General features: G+C 46.5%; 1 protein-coding gene across 5 annotated transcripts in view; it reads left to right on the top strand.

The window, feature by feature from the left end:
- The window catches only part of LOC119450147 (sodium-dependent phosphate transporter 1-B), an 86,241-nt gene that overhangs the window by 45,584 nt on the left and 15,617 nt on the right, over positions 1 to 25,040 (top strand). For 4 of the 5 annotated variants that reach the window (XM_037713521.2, XM_037713524.2, XM_049665665.1 and 1 more), the window contains exons 3-8: positions 8,190 to 8,291; positions 9,605 to 9,831; positions 12,958 to 13,054; positions 13,400 to 13,519; positions 16,306 to 16,350; positions 23,553 to 23,656. In XM_037713521.2, the coding sequence (XP_037569449.1) occupies positions 8,190 to 8,291; positions 9,605 to 9,831; positions 12,958 to 13,054; positions 13,400 to 13,519; positions 16,306 to 16,350; positions 23,553 to 23,656 (695 nt within the window). The remainder of the gene's footprint in view (positions 1 to 8,189; positions 8,292 to 9,604; positions 9,832 to 12,957; positions 13,055 to 13,399; positions 13,520 to 16,305; positions 16,351 to 23,552; positions 23,657 to 25,040) is intronic. The other variant, XM_037713522.2, reaches the window with a different exon arrangement.

The raw sequence follows: 25,040 nt of genomic DNA on the forward strand, positions 1-25,040 counted from the left end.
AGACAGCGTCCGCTGCGTTGTAGTTTTGTTCTCCCATTTGGAATGTTTCACCAGCCGGCTCGAGTGTTCCTTTCGATGTATAGTCGCAGCATAATCACAGAGTCCTTACTAACATCGGAAATGTGTATTTTTAATCACAAAGCAAACTTCTATACACGGTACCAGTTTTAACTTTTTAAAAGTTTTGCTACTGCGTCGCTTTCGCTTCCCAATGCCAAGAGCTCGTGGTTGTGACGTCACAACAAGCGGGTGTATTCGATTCGGTCTTCGAAACGAATTGATCATTATTCATAAATACGAGTAGTTTTCGACGTGTGAGTGATCAGACATAAAATTCGAGCAAAAGTGCGGTAAGTTTTATCCCGGCGGCCTTATAAAAGACAAAAAAAAATTCACCCGCTATTACGATACTCCCTAATGCGAAATTTGAGCGCAACTCTGTATGTGTTTTCATTTCGCGATATATTGGCTGGCGCGGACAATGTCTCGTACGGCACAGTGCAAACGGAGGGAACTGTGGCGTGACTGCTTCGCTGAACGGGAGATCGCGAGAGGCAGCGCGTGGGTGACGCGTGTGAGCGCGATTCACGGCAGCCGCCGCAGACAGACCTCCGCTCATGCAGCGCTTTGTTTCCATATATGGTATCGTTGGCGTCATAGGCGAACAGACGATGCGCTCTACTCTGGCGCCATCTCGTAGCCATCGTCGCCGCAAAGCCCGTCTTGCGCCGCACTGCGCTTTTTCTTACGCTTTCGCCATACTCTCCTCCTCCGCTTTCCTCCTCTCGCTCTCCTCGCTATCGACGTCTTTCATCCCCCGTTGCGCTCCGCGTTCGCTCTTTCATCATTCGCTGTGCGCGTTCGCTGTGTTACGAGGAACGCCGACGCACTCCGCAGGAACGGGCGCCTATATAACAGCTGCACTCTAAAAGTAAGAAACTTGCGTAGTGGAGCACGCTAACATCTAAACAGCGATCATTTGCTCTCTCCGAAGAGTCCCGTGTATACGACCAAATTGCTGGTTTGTTCCTATAATGTTTCATTTGTTTTTTGTTTTTTTAATAAGCGACTCTTCACACCGTGGTAGCTGCAGCGATGGCGTCTCTTTGCTGAGCTCGATGTCGTGGGTTCGATTCCGGCGGCGGCGGCCGCATTCCGCGATGGGGGCGAAATGCAAGAACGCGCGTGTGCTTAGATTCGGGTGCACGTTACAGAACCCTGCGGGTATTCAAAAGTAATCCGGAGCCCCCCCCCCCCCCCCCCCCCCACTATACGGTGTGCCGCACAAAAGGATCGTGGTTTTGGCACGATCATGGCCGAATGTAGCTATTAAGCAACGTGCAATGTGATGGCATAAACGTGCTATCAGTGTGAATACTAGCATTTGAATATGATCGTTTTATATTGGTGGTGAAAAACTGCTGCTCTTTATTCGAAAACTACTCGATATTCGAATTCGATTCGGTTTCAAAAAATCCTATTCGCACTCCCCTGCTCGTGACCCATGCATGTATATCCTGGGCAGGAAGATGCAATTAATTAAAAGACGCTCCGCGTTTGTTCAAGTGACGGATGCCAAGCTTCTGCGCTACGATATGCTGGGCTGTGGAATTGGGGGCTGCATATGTAAGCAGTGTTCTTCCGTTCAACACGATGCCGCCGCGGTGCGTTTCCTCCCTGTGGGAGCGAAGATGTTTTGAGTTCTCCATCTTTCGCGATTGCGAGCAATCGTGTTTATTGCACGTGTGACGAGTTTCTTTATCGTCCTCGCTCGTTTGCGTCGCGCTACTGTGCGCGCCCGTGCCGCTTGCCTCAATTCTCTTATCTCGGCGCGCCGTCAGGTGTTTGCGTTCGAGCGCTTGCCGCTGGTCCCTCCTCTCTCTCTCTCTCTCTCTCTCTCTCTACAGAGTTCATGAGCGACGCTTGAACCTCGATTTGCGAACGGCTCACGGGTGCAAGAAGCTCGGCTGATGTCTTGACCTACTTGATGTCCGAGATGCTGTGGCACGTGCAGCGCGGTTTCGTTATTCAACGGTTACGCGGCCGGTTGTTAACCTTTCTTCTGTACAGCGTTTTAATAGTATGTGGTTATTGGGAGGGGGGGGGGGGGGAGAGATGAAGAAATAAGTGCAGTGCGAAGCTTTTTTGGCCTGCCACCCCAGTGTTGGCGTGAGTCTCTAGGTCGCTGCGTTTCTCGCCTCGGTGACTATGAGGGGAACGTCTCGGCGCAGGCGCTATAGAAGCGTGTCGATATATGGGCGAGGACACCTTCGTGTTAACAGTATTAATTTGGGCCGGATGGTATATGTATACTTGCGTGAAGAAACAGCGATTAGCAACCGCAATGTTTATTCGTTGTTAAACTACGCGGGCATCCAGCACAGCAAGTGTAAGAGAGCAGGGCACGTTTACTACTTGCATTCAAGATATGATAACGCTTTCTCGTTAAAGATGCGTAGACTGGCGCAGGAGTCACCATATTTGCGGCAGTAAGTGCTTAAAAAATGTCGCGTGTTCTTTGTTCCCGAAATATTATCAGCTTCTACTCTGCCAACAACCGTGCTCGTACGTTAGCTGTGGCGGTCGCCCGCACCGTCTCTTATCTCCACACGGCTCTGACCTTTGTATGTGCTGTGCATTCGCCGCTCAGTTTCCGTTGAAGCGATAGACCGCACGAACCTTCGTCCCGCCCGCTGCGGCGGCTGAGCTTACTTCCAGCGTTTTATCAGTCGTTATCTGCGGTCATTCAGTGTGATGTATTCATGTTTGCTTGGGCGCGCTGACACCACGCTTGTTAATTCAGTTAGTAATAGTCGAGCCAATCTCACATGCTCATTTTCCAACGCGCGCTACACATGCAATGCTGCCCGGATCGGCAGTGCAGCGCTACAAGTGTGTATATATCCCTTCTCACCCGCACGCGCTGCCCACGGGAAGCGCTTCTCATCAACACCACCGTTTCACACGCGCCTTGTCGGGGTCATCGAGTCTCTCTTCATGTCAGTCTACTTACGCCGCAGCACACCTGCTTACTTACTAAGCTCATGTTTACTACAATTCATGTTGCTACCAAAGCCGCTCACCTTACTTCGTATGACATTGCTGTGTTGCTATCGCATTCATTGCTTCGCCCTTAGGGTGAAACTGTGACATTTTTTTAAGCGAAAGGCTCACAAATGTTGGTGGCGGGAGTGGTGGTGGTGTCACGCTGAAAAGTGGGCCGATCCTGGCGATAGTGCAGAAATGGTCCAAGCTCAATGGCACATACCCTGTCGAGAGTGCCGATCCTGATGATGGTGCAGAAAGGGACCAAGCTCAATGGCACATACCAGGGACAAGAAAGAAAGCAAGGAAGAAAGGACGACAGAAAGAAATAAAGAAAAAATACAGGCAAGTTTGCACTCGGTCGTGCAAAGCTTAGGCATAGCGAAACTGTCGATCCTCAAGTCAAGTCTTACTTGCTGCTACTGCTAGGTATTAACTTGGTTTAACTTAACTACGCATGTAGGAAGGTATTCTCGAGCGATCATTTCCGGAGGTACCTTGCCTTTCGCGACATTTCCCGTGACTAGCGCTGGATGCGTCGGCGCCTACGAGCGACAGCGTTCCTAGCATGCCACAAACGCAGGCAGGCTAACCAAGGTTGGCACAGTGCCAAGAACGCTGTTGCTTGCCGACGCCGAACGCGGTGGAGGCTAGCCGCTCGACATCAGTCGGCCAGTTTCGCTGTGCTTGGCGCGGCCTAGGGCAAGCTTTCGGCTTTTTTAAAGACGATAGTCTTTCTTGGGGAACTTAAACGCTGAAAATTTGGTCTGTCTGTCTGTCTGTCTGTCACCCGATTCGGCCACCCGGCCAAAGTTGGACCACTTGCTTACCGCCCACACTACTTAAACTGGTACGGCTGTTCATACTTGTGAACGTTATCGATCACAAAGTAAATATTACGCATATCTGAGGCGCAACATCACTAGGTAAGTATTAGGAGGTGTGTTCCTTTAATAGAAAATACATAGAGACGTAACTCTAAATACCCTAGTTTCTTAAGCTGCGCTGAAAATGCCATGCTATGCGCGCCGACGAACGACGTTCCCCGACTGCGCGCCGACGAGCGCCCTCTGCCATGGAGGAAAGAAACCCTCTGCACAAGCTCATGTTTCCCGATGTATTGCCAGATGGCGTCCATGTGGATGGCGTCCAGACAGCGCTTCCATAAAGGAAGCGCTGTCTGAGGCAGGGCAAAACATAAATGGCCGCTTGATGAAATAATGCGGTAAAATGAAATCTGTTCAAACAAACCTTCATGCCAGCACGGAAATGGTACGAGAACAGCATCACGGGTGGCCGCGGATCAGACCAGCACTCATGTAGTACGGCCGGCAGAAGACTATCGTCTTTCGACATTTGCAGCGAAGCACGCAGATACGCGGCAAATTTTTTTTTTTCTCCTGGCTCAACGCGCCGCGGAGAGAAGAGAGACGGAGGTCGGGAAGAGAGGGAGCTGGCGAGGAGGAGACCGCATGCGCCGCGCCGCCCTCCCCCGACCTCTTGGTTGCCATGGCTACGGCGCGGCAGTTTCTTGATACGAACCACAAATTACGGCTGGCTATGTGCTACACGCGTAATCACGTGACACGCGCGCGGCCAAATCGGATTCGTTTGGCGTGTCGCGAGGCCCTAAGGACATGGTAGGAAAGCGGGTTGGCGCGCGCTCCTCCGGGCTTCCATCGCCTCAGATCAGTTTCGGCGAACAGATGGGAAGGCCACGCGTGGTACGCTCTGCATATGAACAAGCTGCGTTTGATAACGCTGGCGTGAACTCGCTCGGGAAAGGGCTCGTCGTCGACGTGCCTATTCTAGCGTGAGGGCTTCCCTAGCCGAAGCCCGCCGTCAGCGACGAGCAGAGAATCGCGAGGCGAGGGCTTCCGAAGCGTAGGCCTGCCGTCAGCGACGATCAGAGAGAATCCCGAAGCGACGGCTTCAGAACGTTACCCTGACAGAGGTCAGATACACTCACGAGCTTCGCTTACCGCCATTTTCTCGACAGGGGAAGGGCTCGTGATTTTTTTTTTTTTATATAGACACATATTTGCGACGAAGTTCACGCGCAGCCAGCGTATCGCTGCCATGTCTGCGTTAAGTTAACTGCGATGTGCGCCCGTGAAACAGCAGGACAGGAGCCGTACGAAACGACGGCGCTTCAACTATATATAGGCAAGGAAAGAACGCAGATATACAAGCGCAGTATGTTACAAAATAGTACAAGCCTCGTTTACTTAGACAATCTTCTTCGATGGTTTCGGCGCTATTTTCCTTCAAGTGTAAGCTATAGCGTAATTGACGTATCGATCAACTCCCTACTCGTTGTGGCTGCAGCGGCGAGGATCAGCGATAGACCCAGGGAGGTTATGAAAAATACACATGTGTGAGATGTCAATGTTTCTTTTGTTTAATGATCTCTTTGAAGTTAATTTCTTGTCTATATAGTGACTGATGCCTTATGACCTATAGTGCGTTATTGAGTGCTTTATTTCATCGTGAACTATAATGCGGCTGTGCCCCCTTCCCTTGCGCTGAAGTGTGTGTTACATAACGGTAAATCAATTCTACAGGATCGCTCATTGTACGATAACGATGTCGCTTTGTGTTTCTGAAGTGTTATTACGTGCGACAGTTCTCGTTCATGCATTGTACGCAGTCACTAATCTGCCTTCAGACTGTGCCGGACGGACTTGCGCGATCTTTTCTTTTTTTATCTTTGAGCCGGCTAGATCGTGGAGAATGAGTTAACAGACTCCCGCTTCTTCCATTGCGAGGAATGTGATGATAGTGATAAGATATGCTCGCAGAGCTTTATCAGCTGTGAGAGCTCCTCAGTTTGTGCCCCAATTAGATGCGTCGTAAAATGCCCGCCTGACGCGCCCGGCGTCGTCGCAAAGCGCGGTGGTATTGCATCAGCCACGAAAGACAGAAGACGTCGGTCATCGTCTTCCGTCTTCCTCGGATGATGCAAATACTATAGCTGTAGCTGAGAGCAGCCGCGTAGGTTTCTCCAGTTAAGGGGCAGTAATATTTGTCTGACTGGTACAATCAACTTTAGCTAATAGTAATAAGAATAAAAGCTTTGTTGTACGGACGACCCTATAGTCCGAGTCGTCTCCGCTTGTGGAGGCGGCGCTTAGCGATAACGGATTGGCGACGAGTGTCATCGCCTCCTGGATGTGGCGGACATGGCGTATCAGGAGCAGCCACACAGTCTATAGCGCAGGTATTCGGGTGGTGCTGCCCATCTCACCCATGGAGCGGAGAATGGGGGCTGGGCAGAGGGCGCGAGAGCATTCCCTGCACGGGTGTACCGCATTAGGATGCTGCACACAGACCTGACGGATCGGGTTGCCTGGTCTACGCTCAGTGTGATGTATGATTGCATCATGACAGAGTGTGCGGGTCTGTGGTAAAGCTGTTTGCGTCAGCCACGGGTGGATGACTGTTTTAGCAAAGGCAGGAAACAGCTGCCGTCATTCCTAGCTGATGCAGTCGTCGAAACCGTGTCACAAGACGGCAAAGCGCGAACGCACAATCAGCAAATCGTTTTTTCAGTAGCCAATAGAATCAGTTTAGTTAGTTCTGTCCGGCGCTCGGTAATATAACAGCTTGGAGAGAAGGGGGGGACAGTCACTGGCGTTCGTTTATAACGCGGTACATTTTAACGCAATAGCGTTAAGGGCCCCGTGTCGCAGAAAATCCGGCGTCGGCTTCGGCGTTAAGCATCGGCCTTAAGCATCGGCCTTAAGCATCGGCCTTAAGCATCGGCGTCTGGCAGAAATAATCATGCCGAACCACATCATCCCGAAGCACCCCGACCACACGGGCCCTCCGCGTGGCGCAAGGCGTTAGTGAACAAAAATGGAATTTCTCAAAGTAAAAACTGTTAGGAAAATCGTAAAGTACGACTTGATCACCCGTTCCCTCGCCCCTGATTAAGAGGGGCGAGGGAACGACCAAGACCTTCGGGAGCGGCCAAGACCTTCGGGAGGTGTCGTGAAATAATTAGGTGAACTGTCACCCATACCTGCCGTTCCCCGACCTAGGGAACTGGGGAAAGGAGATGCTATTTAATCGCAGGTTTTAGTCCCTGCTAAGCAGTCTAGAAGCTGAGGCTGTGATCTGATGAGAAGCAGTCGAGGGGCTAGTGCCATTCAGTCTCGCCAGGCCGCCTAGCCGCGTCGGAACTCCGAGTAACTAGTTGACGTACGAGACGACAAACCAACGTCTGCGACAAAGCTCGCGGTAGTTCGCCTCAAGTTAGCTCAACCTGCTTGAGTGAAGTCGTCAGATCTAGACTCCCGGGAAACCCAGCCCAGCAATCGCATCCACCTCAACAAGATCGGCTCGCCGGCATTCTTCGGGAAAGCTCTGCGCGCCGACTTCACTGTTTATGGACTTGCTGCTGCTGCCCGGCCGCGCGTATGACATCGTTGGTTTTCTGTTGAACTTTGTTTTAGTGAACTACTGTTAAGTGTATTCTTGTATAATTGATCGGCGCCCTGTTTCATTTTTATATCCACCGTTAAATGCTCGTCATATTTCTTTGTCGTCATCATTGAGCTATATTAAGTTCATGTGTGTCATTTGTTTTATTATTTTATTTTATTGTGTGTATCGTGGTCAGTCGATAAATAGGACTCTGACTCTTTCACTGTGTTCACTTGAGTACGGAACAACCAACCGGCTTGTGTACCCACAGGGGACAAGACGTGACAGTGATCGACGTAGAAAATCGATATCCGACCTGCAATCTAACTAGCATTAGTAAGCCCAGTGTTGTAAGCACTGGTTGTAACTATATTACGCCACGGTTGATTTGTCCTTGTGAGTGGACAATCACTTGGGCTGACAAACGCTGACGGTCGTAACAGTGGGCCCAAATGCGGGAAAATATCGTGATAACCGTGACGTCAGCGAGACGTGACCGGTGCCGCGATTTGGGCGCCAAATTTCAAAACGGAAGATTTGGCGCTTACTTGCTCCGCTAATAACCAACATGCCCCCAATAAATGCGTAGAATTGCTGTTTTCGTTTTGATTTGAGAATCGTCCTTGTAATTCCTCGATACAAGTGTCAGCAACACGTTGTCTAATGAATCTCCCGGGATAAAAAAAAATAGAATCCTTGCCATCTTGCTGCTACAGGTTACAAAGTATCTGACACGGTTCGCAAGGGCATACTCGACGTATCCATGTACGAAGGGGCCCCGAAGGATCTCATGCTTGGCAACCTGGCTGCCCTAGGCGGTAAGTTTCAACTTCAGAGCATCCCATGTTCCTTTTTGTGTCCCATATGTGCTAAACCTTTGTCAGACTAATGCTCGCGTACTTATTCGACCCGCAAATATTCATACGTAATTTTGTTGTGATTACGCGAAAAAGTAATCTTAAGCAAAACTGTGCTATCAATATAGTAGCTATAAATCCGCCAGATGTAGTTTTGCTTCTTCTACACAGCTAAAATTAATACCGCTTAGACGCTCATGCATTTTTAGTGATAACTTTGTGGAGAAGACCGTCTTTCGCGCAGCACTCTTCGCAGATCTGGAGCGGTTGCCCTGACTTGATTTGATTACGGGCTCGTGAAATTTCAAGGCGAAGGTCCTTAGTGCGAGCCGCAATTTGACTATTATTTACTGTACGCACGTCTGCGAATGTGACCGAAGGCCGTTTGGTTAGCCACCTTTGAGTAATATTTAAAAGCTGCGGCACTTGGGAAATGTTCTCTGCAGTGAAGCTAAAATTTTGACTCTATACCGAGAGATTGTGCGAATTAGGCGCTTTTAAACATAGTTGCCGAACGATGTGTCTTGAGACTTGTTTAAATCATTGATCAACCAGAGCATTATCCTAGTCTGAAATGTGGCGAGGTGACGTGACTGATATTAGTTTAACTAGTGATGAAGCTTGTGAAAACACGCACTAGTCGAGTAAACGAACTTGGAAACTGGCAAAAGCATCAAGCATTGCGTAGCTTTAGCGTGTAGGTATGCGTATCACGTTTACCGTACTACCTTGATGAGGCAGGCGTGAATGGCAACCATTAACGCTGGTACGATGGCACGTGGAATTATGTTCAACCACGTTTAAGTCCGCAAAGTGAGAACTTGCGTAGGGTCGTTCAGCGGGCAGAGTTAAGAATACCTGCAGTCGGTTCCGTTGGCCTGCTGCCGTAATCTTTTGACCGTATTTTCGGCTCTTAGTTGCCTAAACAGGTCCGCGCAACGTAGCAATGTGCCTACATTAAACACTGCGTTACAGGTTGTCTCTACCAGCGGTATACTGTTCCCGTTCTGTGGAATCGCGGTAGTAATGCATCAGGCAAGCCGCCTTTAGCATAGCGTTATTATAATACCGTTACTATCCAAGCCAGGTAGCAGCTGCAGTAACGGTATAGAGCGGTGACGCTACTCTAAATGGCTTCGTTTAACGTGGCGTTGTCGACGGTTCGTAGCTACAGATAGAGCTATAGGAAACAATGGGAGGGTCGCGAAGCCTTGACCGCGACCTTGCGACGTTCTCTCACCACCGGCTGGCTGGCTGGCTGGCTGGCCGTGCAGGAAGCGCCATTTGGAACATCCTGGCGACGGCGTTCAGCCTTCCCATCTCGGGCACGCACAGCATCGTGGGCGCCGTGGTGGGCTTCTCGCTGGTGGCGCGAGGCCTGCGCGGCATCCGCTGGTGGGAGCTGGGCAAGATCGTCCTCTCCTGGTTCATCTCGCCCGTCCTGTCGGGCATCGTCTCCGCCGTCCTCTACATGCTCATCCAGTTTCTCATCCTGAGGAAGGTGCGGTGGCCACGAGGGGGCTTATATATGCTGCTATATCATTCTTATCGTGTATAACCCTATGTTTCACGTCGCAAGAAGCTACGTGCGCGCTACCAGAGGGCTTCGAATTACGAGCCTACCGCCGCCTTCACGCCCGTTCCCGCTCGTAGTTTGGACTGACGGGAGGTCCTCCCGACATACATCGAACTCGGCAGCGCGCGCTCGTCGGATGGGTTGTCGCGGAGTGAACTCGCGGCGCCCGATAACGTTCCATCTCGCGACCGGTCTGCAACGTACATGTTCAGTGTTCGCCTGAAAACCGAAGCAGTGCAGTGGAAGATTGCTCGATTTCATGACACATAATTAACACACCCCAGCTTCTAGATTGAAATCTTTGACTAACCCGTTAGAAATATTTGCCTTTACTCGTCGAAACGCATTACGAATCTCCACTTCATCATGATTTGGTCATCAAAACGCCATTGAAGCTTTAAGCGTGCCATCTACGTAGCCTTGCTGGCCTGTCCGATCATTTCAGTGATTCACAAAGTTGCACGAATAATTCAGGATTGTCAGAAGTCTATTCGATTGCTTAGATAATCAGCTTGGATGGTTTCTGCATAACTTGTTTGTTTTCTTAGCTGACCTGCAATGTTTACATATGGGATGGACACATAGATAACATCCGTAAGCAGTACTTTGCATGGCTGCTTGCCTTCGAGTACGTTTTTCATTCCTTCCTTTCCCGGCTACGATATGGGTTATCTGCGCGAGCGTGCTGTGCATACGTACGCTAGTCGTGATGTACGTAATAATCTCGCGCTCTCCGCCCCCCTCTGTCTTCCTCTCTCTTTTTCGTGTCCCCCCGCTCTATGTTCGAAAGAGATAACCGCCGCCATCTCAAGAGTCGCGCAGATTAGCATATGAGGGTGCGGCGCGGCTGCGAATTTTACGGCTTCGACAGCTATAGCGCACTTCTAGTCGTCCCGAAAACGCAGATAGCACGTGCAGACCTGGCAGGTCAGGGTTGACCCTGGCGCGCTGCTTTCCCTCGCCGACCATAGGCTTCCGCGATCGGGGAGGGCGGCGGCGGCGTGCACAGACAAACGCTCGGGCGCCAACTCACGCTACCCGTCGCGCCAGAGCGGACACCACTTCACTCGCGTCTTTCCTCCCCTTTCTCTCCGTTCTGCGGCTCCCGTCGCGCTCGAGATCGCTATCGGCTGCTCCCTGTGCCCTCGCCACGAATTGTGTGCGCTGCACGCTTGGCTGCCATACCACTACCTCATCATTGCAGTGCTTGCCAGCTCCTCTAGCCAAGCGCTGCTATTAACAGAACGCTGCAAGCCTAGAGCCCCCGATAAGCATGCTGTCGGTGCATATCCACTGTCATTCAGTCAACTGTCAGTCGCTCAGCATCTGCTGCCTGTCAGTGAAATAGCAACACAGGGTTCGTTGTGTGGCAGTAAACGCGAAAAAAAAGTGCTAGTACTGAATTAATGCAAACGATCCTACGGGTTTACAATTACTCGTGTTAGCAGAATGGAAGATCAGGCGAATTGGTATAGTTTCATAGTTGTAACAGGGCAACTGGACAAGGACTAAGAAAAAGGAGGGAACACCACATGGCACTGACTATAAACTGCAGTTTATTTCAAGAAAACATGCAATATATAAAGCATAACAATTGCATGATCTTCACCCAGCCCCTTGCCACACACAAGGATCACTATCAAAAACTTCATCCGGTCTTTGATAGCACCTCTGTGCTGTTCAAACACCATTAAAAGCTGTCGCATCTGGTAATGAAGGCTTACCATATAAGAAAGAAGGGCTCAGAATGTGTTAGTCAGCCATCCATTTCACTTCAAGAAAGCAAAATTGCCTTATTAGAGCTCGGATAAGGCCATCGATTTGCTTGGCACCTAGCGATATTTTTATAAAAAATTTATTACTACTGATGTTTCTTTTTTTTCTTAGAAAGCTGTGCACATTTAACTTGAAGATTGTTTTTTGATAGTGATTCATTGTGTATGCCAAGGGCCTGGGTGAAGATCATGTGATTGTTATGCTTTATATACAGTCAAACCCAGATATATTGACCCACATATAGCAAATGATTGTGTGTATGGAACAGCTGTAAAATCCCCTTGAAAATTTAGTATAAAATTTTTATTTTATATATTGAATTATCTATATGTCAGAACTTTTTTGTGATCCCCTTCAGATTCAATATATCCTGGTTTGACTGCATTGGATGTTTTCTTGAAATAAACTTCTTCTTTCTGGGGTTTTACGTGCCAAAACCAGTTCTGATTATGAGGCATGCCGTAGTGGAGGGCTCCGGATTAATTTTGACCACCTGGGGTTCTTTGATGTGCACTACAATGCAAGCACACGGGCATTTTTGCATTTCGCCTCCATCGTGAAATAAACTTCAGTTTATAGCCAGCGCTGGTGTGGTGTCCCCTCCTTTTTCTCATTCCTTATCTAGTTGCACTGTTGCAACCATATTGGCATTAGCAGTTGCAAAGAATATAGATTATAGGTAGCACACACATCTAACAGTTCAACTGTCTCAGAATTTTAAGAAGCTGTATGCAGAACCCTAGTATTCCCCAGCACCCAAAACTTGAACACAGCAATGGCATGGTGCATACAAAAATTGGCTTTTTCTGTTTGCCAGAGAAAATTTTTACCTGCTAGAATATAACAGTGCCTGATCATGTTCTTGTCAACCTTAGCAACATGCAGAGCACATGAAACCACAGTGATACGCCACTGGTTTATCCCTCTTGTTGCTTTTATGTTCTGCACAGCATTTTTCTCGATTTTGCCACATTTTGCTTCATATGAACACGTATGCTTTCATCTTTTATTGCTGCCACATTAGTTTTCATCGGTGCACTCAGAAGGCAAGCAGTTGGCCCAGAGGCAGTGGCGCCGTCTGTCTTACACATCCCAAACTAACCGCTAGAAAGAGTCGTTAGTAGAGTGCCTCCCACTTCTCTTCCACAGAAGTTGGAGTCGCATTTCCTTGTCCAGAAATTTGTTAGAATCCCCGATGTAAAATAACAAACTGCACATTCAAAGCTGATGCCAATGCTTTTCTTTAGCAAGCACTCATTCACATTTTTCTTGCAGGAAAAGCCACTGGAGCCTGGTCTGAGGTCACTGCCATTTTTCTACGGGTTCACTCTCTTCGTGAATGTCTTCTCTGTTGTACATGATGGACCACGCTGTAAGTGTTGCACTTTCGACGCGAGAATTGGTGGTTGGAGGTTACGATTTGTTAGTAATTAAAGTCTCAGCCAGTTTTTGCCACAATATATAACATCACAAAGAGTTGCTTTCGAGTTTTGAAGGTAGGGTATTTATATGAACTGCTTCTGTGAAGAATCCTTTGGTTGAAAATATAGTTCGCATTTTTATTCATGTTATAGCCACACGTCTAATTCTTTCAACAGGTGTGAGAAAAGCAAGAGTGTGATTATTCCTTAAGTTTCTACTGCAATATTAACTGCTATGTACTTTCTTCTTTTATTCTTTGAATTGCTTTACATTGCTGCCATCTTTTATTTTTCAGTGCTCAAGTTCAACCTTATTCCCTGGTGGGGTGCCATGATCGTTGCTGTCGCCATTGCTCTGATCTCCATAATTGTCGTCTGGTTCTTCATCGTTCCTCGTCTTAGGGCCACCATTGAGAGTGAGTGAGAGAGTGCGTTGGTAGTGCTCAGCATGTTCGAACTGGATAGTGAAGCCCAGAATGGTTCATGCGAAGATGATGCAAGAGCTCTACAAAAAACCAGTACCTGATCGTGTCTTCCTTCTTTTTTTTTTGAAACCTTGCTCATTTTTTTCCCCCACTTCCTGCTGAATTACAAATGTTGGTTAAAACAAAATTGGCTGAAGCACAATTAGCCTGGCACTCCTAAGTCAAATAAACTTCCTAAAGGGAAGTTTATTGACAACAAGAGTGGCTGTTCGGCCTACAACTGACCCTTAGTCACAACCTGGTGGATAAGAAATAAACGCAAAATTAGGCTGAAGACTGCACAGTGAGCGACAGAATGGAAAATGATAGGTGTTGCATTAAAAGATAGAAAGATGGCTTTGTGGAGGTGAGAATAAAGGCAGGTAGGTAATGTCCTAATCGAGATTAAGAAGCAAAGATGAGTTGGCCATGTCAAGGTTTGTCGCAACACCATTTTAAGTGCACCCTGACACTCAGGTCACTAAAAATTGGCAAGCTGTGCGAAAAGCTGGTGAATTCAAATTTCTTAAGCTTTGTACTCGTGCATTTGCTGTAGCCAGCCTCACGCACATACTTGCCAGGACATGCAAAACATGCTAAAAAGCAAAAAAAAAAAAAAATTTTTTTTCTAGAGTTGTGGCATATCTATCTGTAGGATGCACTTGCAGTGCCCACAGTAAAGCATGTGTCGTGGAGGCCTAGTTCCTTTCCATAAGTTATATGAGCTCGATATATTTTTGGCTGAAAGCTGAGGTGATGTATATTTTAAGTTCAGTATTTTGCATGTGAAGTTGTTTATGTGCTTCACACAGAGAAGCCAAGTGCTGGTTTGCTGTTGTTAGATCAGTGCTCTTGATGAATTAGTTTATTATACAGGTAGAATGAAGCCTGCAGACTTATCATGTTCTCTTGCAAATATTTTTATTGATAGTTACTCATAAACTGAATGATAATAGTAGTTGTGCAGTATGGTATGGTATGATAAACTTTATTCAGGTCCTGAAGATCAACCCTTAGGATGACGCAGGCGGCTCCCACGTCGGGACAGTAAGGTTTAACCTTGCCACCGTGTTGTGGGCCTTCTGGACGACCTGTACTTGATCTAAAAGCACTCCACTGTGTAGCACTCGCCACCACCAGTCTCTTTCGTTGTCGCAATCTGTGAAAGCCAAAGGACATTGCCAAAGCATATGATCCAGAGTAATGATGCCATTACACTTCTTGCAATTGATTGGTACCTCTCTTTCTGGATATAGCTTGTTAGTAAAGTTTGGAGTAGGATAAGTTCATGTCTGTAACAATCTCAGAGACACTGCTTGAGCTCTATTGAGCTTAGCGTGTGGCACTGGGAATTCCCTTCTGTTCATGTAGTAATGCTTCGTGACTTCATTATATGTAAGTAATTGGTCTCTGTTCTCCTCCAGCATATTATTGGGGTCCTGTTTGCGTAGTGCACGGATAGTAAGTCCTCGTGCAGCTGCGTTAGCCATCTCGTTCAAATTCCTCCGAGATGGACAGACAGACCCCATGTGTGCAGGAAACCAGCGGATTTCGATCCCTTGGCTGTCCATCTCACCGATCAGCTGGGCAGCCCTTTTGGTTACAAAGCCTTTGGTAAAATGTCTAATAGCCATTTTAGAGTCACTGTAAATTCGCGTCCACTTATTCCTTAATGCCAATGCTATCGCTACTTGTTCTGCCACTGTCGCTTCTTTAGTCATGATTGTAATAGCATCCCGAGTGAGTCCATCTGCATCTACTACTACTGCCGTAAAGGCTTTCTTTCCTCTGACCCATGCAGCATCTACAAAAGCCGCATGTGGAACACAAAGAATTAGCCATACATGCGTGCCTGTAGTTACGTTGTTAATAGTATTATTGAGCAAATTTATACCTCAAAAGCTGATTGTAGTTACCTTCCCACATGCTTTAATGACTTCGGTGGCATGTAAACACTTTAGACGTTTCTTTTATATTTAAATACATGATGAACATTATTGTATTAACTCCTTTGCTTGATGTTATAATTATTTGTTGACAGTGCGCTTGAATCGCCACATTTCTTGTTGCACTTTGCTAGTGCCTGCCAATTTAGTGCCATATTTTCATGCATATAGCCGTAGAGGGAGGGTGGGCCCACACCTCAAAATTTTTCCCTGTCTTCCCCGTTGCCCCCTCTTATCACCATAGTGGCTTTCTTCTGCACACCCTGTAAAAATGGAGAATCATGCTCTGCTTCCCCCCCTACTAAAAAAAAAATAAAAAATACAAGAACAGAGAAATCCTGGCACTGCCCCTGACATGAGGGCATGATTGCAGTGTAAATGTGCACCACATTGCAGTGCAGCCACATCACTCTTCAATTAAAACATATCTGTGATGGCAGTGACACAAGACAAAGTAGTTTTTGAACCATTTACTCTAAAGTGCACTGCCCCCCTCCCCCCCCCCTTCCCATTTTTCAAGTGACACACTCAATGCCATGGACGACAAGCAGGGTTGGCTTATGCGCCTGAAAATGCGGCACATTCTAATAGCACTGCCTGTGGGCCTCTCTAACATGGACAGCTGTACTTATCTGCTCACTTTTTTTTTTTTTACTATCACATTTAATTGTAGGCATGGCACGTAAGTGATTTGAACTCATTTGAATATAGTTTTGTTGCGCATGCACCTGCATTTTTCTGACCTGACTTTCCTAATGGCTGCGCATGCCTGTTTGCACGTATTCCTTTTAGGGGACCTTTCCAGTGACACTGATAACGACCGAATAACCATGACCGGTTAGTAAATATTTTTGTTGCCCCGTTCTTTTCAGTGTGTTTTTAAAATTTCTCCTCTTCGTCCAACATTTTTTTACTGCTTTCTGTTCATTGGCGGTTGACTGAGTCGTCAACAAAATCATCTGGGTCTACTGCCAAGTATGAAAGAGTGTGATTTCTGTTGCTATTTTGCAAGGTTTTTTCAATAGCTAGTGTTATTTGCAATGTGCATTATCTGACTCAACACGGCATGCTGCCCTGCTTATCCATTTACCATTATACTGCAGGTTGCACTCTGCACCTGTATATTGATAATTAGCATGTGAGAATAACTGCATGTCATGAGGAGATGGATGGACATTCTGATGACTGCAACAACTAAAACTGTACTTTACATGCAGTTTATTGCAGAATACATTGGCCTCAATCACAGATAGATAATGGTTTTATCACCCTGGCACCAGTGCATGTCAGTCCGCAACTATAGCATTTGCGCCAGCTTACCAGCTTAGCTTGCATTACTCTGCAGACAGTTGTTATACAGTGCAACGCCTCTTCGAACTAGATGCCAGGCAGACGGCTCACTCTTCCTTTGTTGACGTTCCGCCGCGGAGTTGCACGCTTTCACCGAGGGGTGGCGCCACGCTCTGACACTGTCTTGCGTGGCGCTTGTATGGGTCGGGCAGGGGGCGGGACACAGCAGCGGCCTCTCGCTGAACATTTTTGGCGTTAAAATTGAAACATCTGCTGTGGCTGGTAGCAGATTATCACATGTAGATGTTAAATATTTTTCGCACCAGTGCGAAGTAAATCGTAAGCAGCTTGAAGTACCAGCGCGGCCCCAAGCGGGAAGAGCGATCGGTCTGTTTCGATAAACATGCAAAAATGAAGGACGCCGCATAGTAAAGACGCAAGTATAAACTGTGTTTATTTCACCCTTACTGTGGGCGACTAAAGTGATCATGCATTGTCTACTTCCGTATGAAGAGCAACATCACGGCTTCACAGAGTTGTCCAGCTATAGCTTCAACACTTTGCGGTACAATGGTTTCCGCTCAAAAAGCTCAGTCGCCCTGTTTCTGTCCGTCACTCCAATGGCATAGTTCGTGAAAATGGGCTTCATAAACTTATTTGCGATTAGATGTAGAACTATCTTTATTTGCTTTTCGTCGCTCTATTCGCAACGAAGCGCAGGAAGTTCCATGAGAGCCCGGACGCTTCTTTCAACGCAGACTTCTAACGGCTTAGCAATAGAGCTTCTGTCGTAGAGCACGGTTTCAGCAAATTTCCGAAGCCCTCTCGGAACATTTACCAGCTCCTCGTTCGGGTAGTAAGGTCCTCAGTTGTGGTGAGCGATGAGACCGGGTAGGGGAATGTTGCTTTTAGGCGCCTGCAAGAGCGAAATGGAATTTACGCATGGAATTCGTTCGCTTGCCACGCAATCGATGAACCCTCCTGTTAAAGCTACACTGACCATGTCTGGGTTTGAAAGGAACGGCATTGTGTTGATGCATTAGTCTTACAGTTCTGTGCTACACTGAGAAGCTTCTCCATCGCTTCATTGCTGGTTGGCTGGAATTAGCTTTTTGGGTGAGAAAGCGGATGAACTTTGCACATTGCTACTCGAAGCAGCAACAATTCCAGTCTTGAGCATCTTCTCCTGCCCGTATACTGCACTTTTTACATCCAGCGCATCCTGGCACTTCTGCGTAGGAATCCAAACAAGGATTAATTGGGTCACTTGATATTTTTCTCGTCAACACAAACTCGAACTTTCTGACAAGAAGCAGATGTCGAATGCACTCGACATTCGACTTCGTTGTTATAACGAGTGCATGATAGGCTTTCTTTGTCAGAAAGTTCTCACGCTTGCTCTTTCTCGTGAAACAAGACACCTGGCTCCTTTTTACGCTGACTGCGTGCACAACGGCACGCAACAATACTGTATAATTGCAGTATTTAGTGGTATAGAAGCCTCGATAAGCTTACAGCAAGCAAGCACACACCATAAAAACACCGCAGCACCACGAGTGCGGCTTATGGAGGCGTTGGGCCTACCTTTAAAGGAGGGAGCGTAGTGTCAGACCTCAGCGCCTGTAGCGGCCGCCCTGAGAGAGAGGTAGGAAAGGGTTCGGCAGTGCTCCCGCCGCCTGTTTGACTGGCATATAGTTAGAGGAGGCGTTGTACAGTGTAATGCCTGATTGTTCTATCAAAGAGCATAGCTAAGCTAGCTTTAGTTATCGCGGTTTTGCTGTTGAACACAGCCAAGTTCAGTTTCTAGTGGTGGTTCATTTGGACTCAAATATTATCGCACCCTCTGTTGCATAGTAGAGGGTCAAGAAGTCCGTAGCTGCTCCAAACTGAGGGCCAAGGGTTAGCTGGGAGGTTTTTTTTTTTTTTGGTGATAATCATGAAATAATGTAATAATGTTCTATTTCACTGTGACAAAGAAAAAAAAGAAAAAGAAATGAAAGCCGAGTACTGTAAGAAAAGATTAAGATGGTGTCAAAGTTGCTATCACTTGATTTTGTGGCCCTTGCAGTAAAGCGAGCCTTGAATCTGTTCGATCTCTTGCCACATACAGGTGTGATAGCATCGAGGCATTTAAAAACACATGGCAACTTCCAGTGTTCAACCACAGGCGAAACATTTAAGAATTTCCCAACGATTGCCATGGTTTGAAGCAACACTACAATTCCGTGTACAGAACATCCATAGCAAATGGCAATACATGGTCGTATTTATTCATTGATAGCATGAAACATTGGGAATTAATTTGCAGTTTGTTACGAGCATAGTATTTCGTTCTTAGCTGTACATTTTAATCACTCACTTTCATGACATAATGTTTCCCGCAAACTTCCTGTTGTAATCTTCAACAGAACTAGTTGCATCGTCATTTTTGCACACATTTGGAAGGACCTCTCCAGAAATACATGTGCACAGTCAGCAGCGGCTGCAAGGCAGTAGGAGATGTTGGACTGCTGGCTGCTGCAGCCGCCGGAAACTCGCCTGTTCGCCTTGCCTGCAGCGTGCAAGCCGCGCGCGGCCCATCATTTCCTTCTTCCACAATGCCCAGCTCCTTCTGCTGGCAGTTAGGCATTGTGGGACAAGTAAGCACCGGGCCGCGCACCGCTCAAACGCTGCAGGCAAGGCGAACAGGCACATGTCTTAGCAGCCACGGCGGTTGGCGCTCCGACTTCCTTTACTGCCTTGTGGCCACCGCTGACAGTGCGCGCGCATTTCTGGAAAGGTCTATTCTGCAAGCAAGATTTGTAGTGAAGTGTTGCATTGAAGGCTGTCTTGTCTCAGCTGCACGCCAACTTTGCTGTCATTGAACCTGTGCAGCTATGAGGTAGTCGAGTCGACTACCTCTTGAACAACAGCTTGTCCTGGCTCTCTTCCACATTTCACTTATGGCGTGCACTCCAGTTGACTTTTTCTTCTCACCTTTCATTCTTTTTAGCCTAGGCATGTGTGGTGTGTTTTCTTTGTTGTTTTTTTCCCACTCTCTAAGTTGGAAGCTGTCACTGCATGCAGTGAAACTTATATCCCAGTCACGCGGAAAGTTTTCATGTAATCTGTATTGAACAGTGTTTGCACTTAATGTAATACACTAGTTAGTGGCTGTACAGAAATATCTAATATACATGGACGAAGGCTGCCTACATTTGTGAAAAATCATTGAATGTGCTTCAGAAACTGGTGCATCCTCTCTGAGAAATACATAGCAGCAGTAGACATATAGAAGAGCACACTATATGTACAAGTTATATACTAGTTTGTCTCTAAAGTGCTTGATTAGCCTTTTAGATACAAAATGGTTTTACCATGTCATTGACATGTAGCAGTTCATAGCGTGAACAAACTGATGTGGCACCATTTCATTTTTTTGGCAGCTTATTGGATTCATCCAAGCTCATGCCTTGCATTGACATAATAAAGTTATGTAGATAAGTTTCTTAAGACTTCAAAGTAGGCTTAGTTAAGAGCCTTGACTTCGGTAGTTTCATGAATAGTATTTAAGTGACTGTATACACTTCACATTAATGTGTTTTCTTTTGTTCTTTTCTTTTTTCAAGCCTTGTTGACATCTAATGGAACAGGTAACAGATAACTCATAATAATTAAAACTCCTGTATTTCAGAATTCTGGATAATTCAAACAAGTATCAGCATTTTGATTGGTCTGCTGCGTTAAGACCCAACGCATTTAGAGGCCACTTAATTCAAACAAGGAATTCGATTAATTCAAGCTTTCTAGCTTCTTAGTTGAATAAGGGGAGAACTGTTGGCAGAAATGGCTTAGCAGCAGACAGCAATAGCTAGTGTGATCTCATTTGATTTTCAGGCTGCTATATATGTTAATGGGCACCAGTGAGAAATGTTCTCACGTTTGTGGTGACCAGGCCTTGCTTCAGTTTGGCGTATAGGTGTCCTGTTTGTGTATCCATTCAAATGGTACGGAGTAGGCATACTATCGGTGTCACAATTTTTGTATACTGTATTTCAATTAAAATTTAAGAAATTCAAACAACAATCTGCAGTCCTCAGGTGTTGAATCAATGCGCGTGGACTGTTCTTCTGCTTAGCACAGTCTTTCTTGGTTATTTCTTCGCTCAGTGCTGGATGGAGGACGGAAGGCTTGCTGTGTGTCATGCAAATTGTGCTCCCGTCTCGCACTTTCTATGTCAACTCGGGAAAGTGCCTCCAGGGTCAGAATTTGCACGACTACAATGCAAGCTTCGCCTGTTCTCTTCCAGAAAATTCTCCTCTGCTAGCCAATGTTAAGAAATGTGATGGCCAAGGAGGTGAGCCGTATAGAGAAGCAAATAAATTTTCTCTTGAGAACTTAGTCTACCATTTGAGTATAGTCCGGTGTCATGTCAGCCTGTGTGCTGTTTCTCTTGAAATTTCAACTGATAGCAGAGCTTACATGCTTACATAGCTGTCTGATAGTGCATAGAAGACAGCTTAGCATTGGAACTCTAACTTGAACCTTGTTATAACGAGACTGGATTTAACGACATAATCGATATAATAAAGTAAATGCGATTCCCCTTGGAATCCCCGTAGTGATCCACGTATTTAAAACCTCATTTTAACAAAGCAAAATTGTTCTGACAGTTAGTATAACTAACTCGATTCGGCTCCTAAACTAAAAATACCGACTGTTGCGCACCGATTATATCACTTTCCAAAGGGGTTCCACACTCGTTCGGCACAGCGGTTCAAAATTCCCACATCGAGAACGCCGTCAAGCAACACTTGTCTTTCTCACCGTCCCACAGTGGCTGCGCACTAACAGCACTTCTCTAATCTTATTGCACTGCTCTCTCGCTGCGGCATGTAGCTGGCAAAGCTAGGCGCACCCTCCGAGATCGCAGCCAGGCGGCCACGCCTAGCTGCACCACGCTACATATTGATGGTGATGCTACATATTGATGATGTTAGTTTCGCTTTCACGGCCCAAATGCATCTGCGTATAGTTTGTGAAATCTCTCGAAAGTGGAAATATCTCTGAAGGTTGGGGGCCCAAGAACACCACCCCAGCTGCATAGTCTGCGCACCGCGTTGTGCACCACATGCTATTTAAACGCAACCTACTTCGTTTGCATCGCAGTGTGCTGGCTTGTTCCCTTCAACTACGTCACTGTTTTGCCAATTTCACGTTAATATGAGCGAGCCAAGTGGAAAGCGGAAGCAAAAGACCATCACATTGAAACAGAAGGAGGCTATCGTAAAGGCTGTCATGTCAGATGTTAAAAAGCCGCATATTGCACATGCCGGAGTCTTTTTGCCGTTTTATTAAAATTTCATCGCATACGCGCCCGTGTAGCAGTTCGGTGAGTCGCAGAGCTGTAGTCTTCTTTGCATGTTTAAAGTTGTGCACACCATCAGGCATGTACTGCAGTAAAGGGCAATAGTCAATATAACAAAGTATTGGATATAAGAAAGTAATTTCAGCTTCCTCTTCAACTTCGTTATAACGAGGTTCAAGTATATCTCCTCTAACTTTGGCCCAGCTGAAATGGTAATCGGCTGCATGTATATTTCCATAACTATACTTTCATTATTAACACCGTATTCGTTGTAGTACCTTAATTAATGTTAGAAATGAACCCTTTCCTATGTACTACATTGCGTAGCTATCAACATTTCACAAGTGGTAACAACTTTAAAGGTGTTCTTTACCGGTCCATGGCAGCATTTTCAGACCAACATTTCTTTGGCTACCCTACCCCACTTTGGTCTGGCTACCGAAATGGTAGCCACGTAAGAATTAAGAAAATCTAGCTCCAACGAGGAATCAAGCCCAGGCCTGCAGCCTGGCAAGCGAACTTAGACAACTGTAATATACTAGATGGGTTCTGCCAGAAATTTTCCATGCCTTTTGCAACTTGGACTTAGCTTAAAAAAAAAAAAGAGAAGCCTTTGTTAAGAAAGCATGCACATCTGTTGCATGGCCATTTGATGGGATTTCTGTGGCCTTGTTCGGTGCTCCAAAGTGTAGGGTTGTCAAAGGAAAAGCTTTTCTGGCTCCGTAATGTTCTGGAATGCTGGGAACCGAATCAGCTGTTGGACTAGTGTGCAGTACACTCACTTTTAAATGTGCCCCAAAAGCACATTGAAAATCTGTTTGTCTTCAGCTTAACAGAACATCCGTCTTAACAGAATTCTTTTCAAACAGAGCCTACAGTGCTTTGAATGAAAGTTGTAGACATTGTGTAAGCGACAAAAGTGAAAGACTGCCATACAGGTATAAGATGTACTGAGACAGAGAAGCATGACCGAAACAAAAAGGCTTATCTTAGTCTAGTGACTACTTCCAAAGTAGTCTAGTGAGATCCATTGCTAAATGACCAATACAAGAAGTTCATTACAAAGCTGCAGGTCTTCTAATGGATACAGTAGTTGACATACAGTGGCATGTAGCTTCGGTGACTTTGTTTCAATGGTCACCAACTCTACAAAGCAGAAGGTTCAGTTTTACACTAATGTAAATTGATGAGATTGATGCCGTCAACTGTACATCATGGCATTTACAAGGCAGAAAAATAGTTGTGCTGCTTCATGAGTGCCTACAAGTGCACTTCATTCTTCTTTGGAAACTATTCTGTAGTGGAATCTTGGCTACGGTCAGTGCGCTGTTTTGGCACATATGACAAGAAAGAAAAAAACAAAAAAAAAAGCTTGATTTTGAATTGCTTTCCATTCATGCAGAATTGGCCCAGGCCACCAAGGATTTGCCCAAGACCTTGACATATTCATTTACCCCAACTGACCCTGTGAGTGATGATGTGATAGACACCGATGGTAGCAAAAAGGTAAGTTAATTGCAAAGCCATTACAATCAGTTGCAAAGGCTTGTGTAATGTTATATTCCGCAATATAATTCCTTGGCTGTTCTATCCATGACTTGGTGTAACAAAATTTGTATTGCCCATATGCTCATATTAAATTACTTCATTTTTTTCTCTATCTCTCTTTATGTTGGAAGTAGTTTGGGGAGAATGTAAAAAAATGTCGCAGTTTTGCCCGAAAGGCGAAGCATCAATTGCGATAGCAAATTAGTAGAAAGCTATTTGGAGTAGGGATAGTAGTTTTATCGGCTGCTTAAACTTGGACACATCCGCTTACTAACTGAATTAACAAGCGTGGTGTCAGCGCGCACAAGCAAACATGAATAGATCACAGTGAATGACCGCAGACAACGACTGTCAAAACGCTGGCAGCAATCGCAGCCACCACAGCGGTTCCTGCGGTCTATCGCTTCAAAGGAAACTGAGCGGTGGATGCACAGCGCATACAAAGGTCAGAGCCGTGTGGAGATAAGAGACTGGGCGACGGCCACAGCCGGGCAAAGTACGAACGGAGTTGTTGGCAGAGTAGAAGCTACGCCCCCTCCCTCCGCTGCCTTCTCGCTTTCTTGCTTTCACGTGGGAGATTGAGTGGCAAGTTCCCCTTACGCCCGATTGCAAGATATGCCTTTGGTGCCAGAGCACAGCGTCGCCCCGCCTCCCTCCCTCCCATACCCCCATGGCCTTTCGTGTGACGGTCGGGTTTGCTTTCGGCCGTGTGTTCGCTCTCCGTGATAGCGCACGCGTCCCCCGCGCGCTTTATGGCGACGATTTTATCGCCCTTGGAATCTATACGGAACCTCACGGCGACGACGATGCTGACGGCAGAAATCCGGTTGAATTGTCCATATAATTGCTCTCGCAATAATAAATATTGGCTGTAAAAGTCTAATTTTTTGCCAGAAGAAGCATGGCTGTCATTGCAAGAATCAAAGCAGAGACTTATGACAGCTGCATGAAGTGCCTTTGTATTTTGAAGCAGAAAGTTTATACATACATAAAGGTGGTAATGATTAGCTTTTCTTTGCAGCAAACAGTCTCACTTTGGACATTGAAAACTAATTCTTGGTAACGTTCTTTTTTTCTTTTGTTTTCTTTTCTTTTATTGCAATAGCAATTATGTATATGGACACTTTCTCACTGTCGCTGTTGGCATTGGCTACGGCGACGCTGTCGTCGTTGCCGTGTTGTTCCATATAAAGTCCAAGTGCAATACCATTGTGGCAGCACGCCGTATGTTGTAGGTGCAAGGGTAAACTTACGAGGGTGCGCCGACAAGGATGGTGGCTTTATACGGCGGCACCTTCTCACATGCGCGGGGGTGCAGTAGGGACATGTACGTGCACTGGGA

Source organism: Dermacentor silvarum, chromosome 4 (assembly GCF_013339745.2).
Source record: "Dermacentor silvarum isolate Dsil-2018 chromosome 4, BIME_Dsil_1.4, whole genome shotgun sequence".
Taxonomy (NCBI): Eukaryota; Metazoa; Arthropoda; class Arachnida; order Ixodida; family Ixodidae; genus Dermacentor; species Dermacentor silvarum.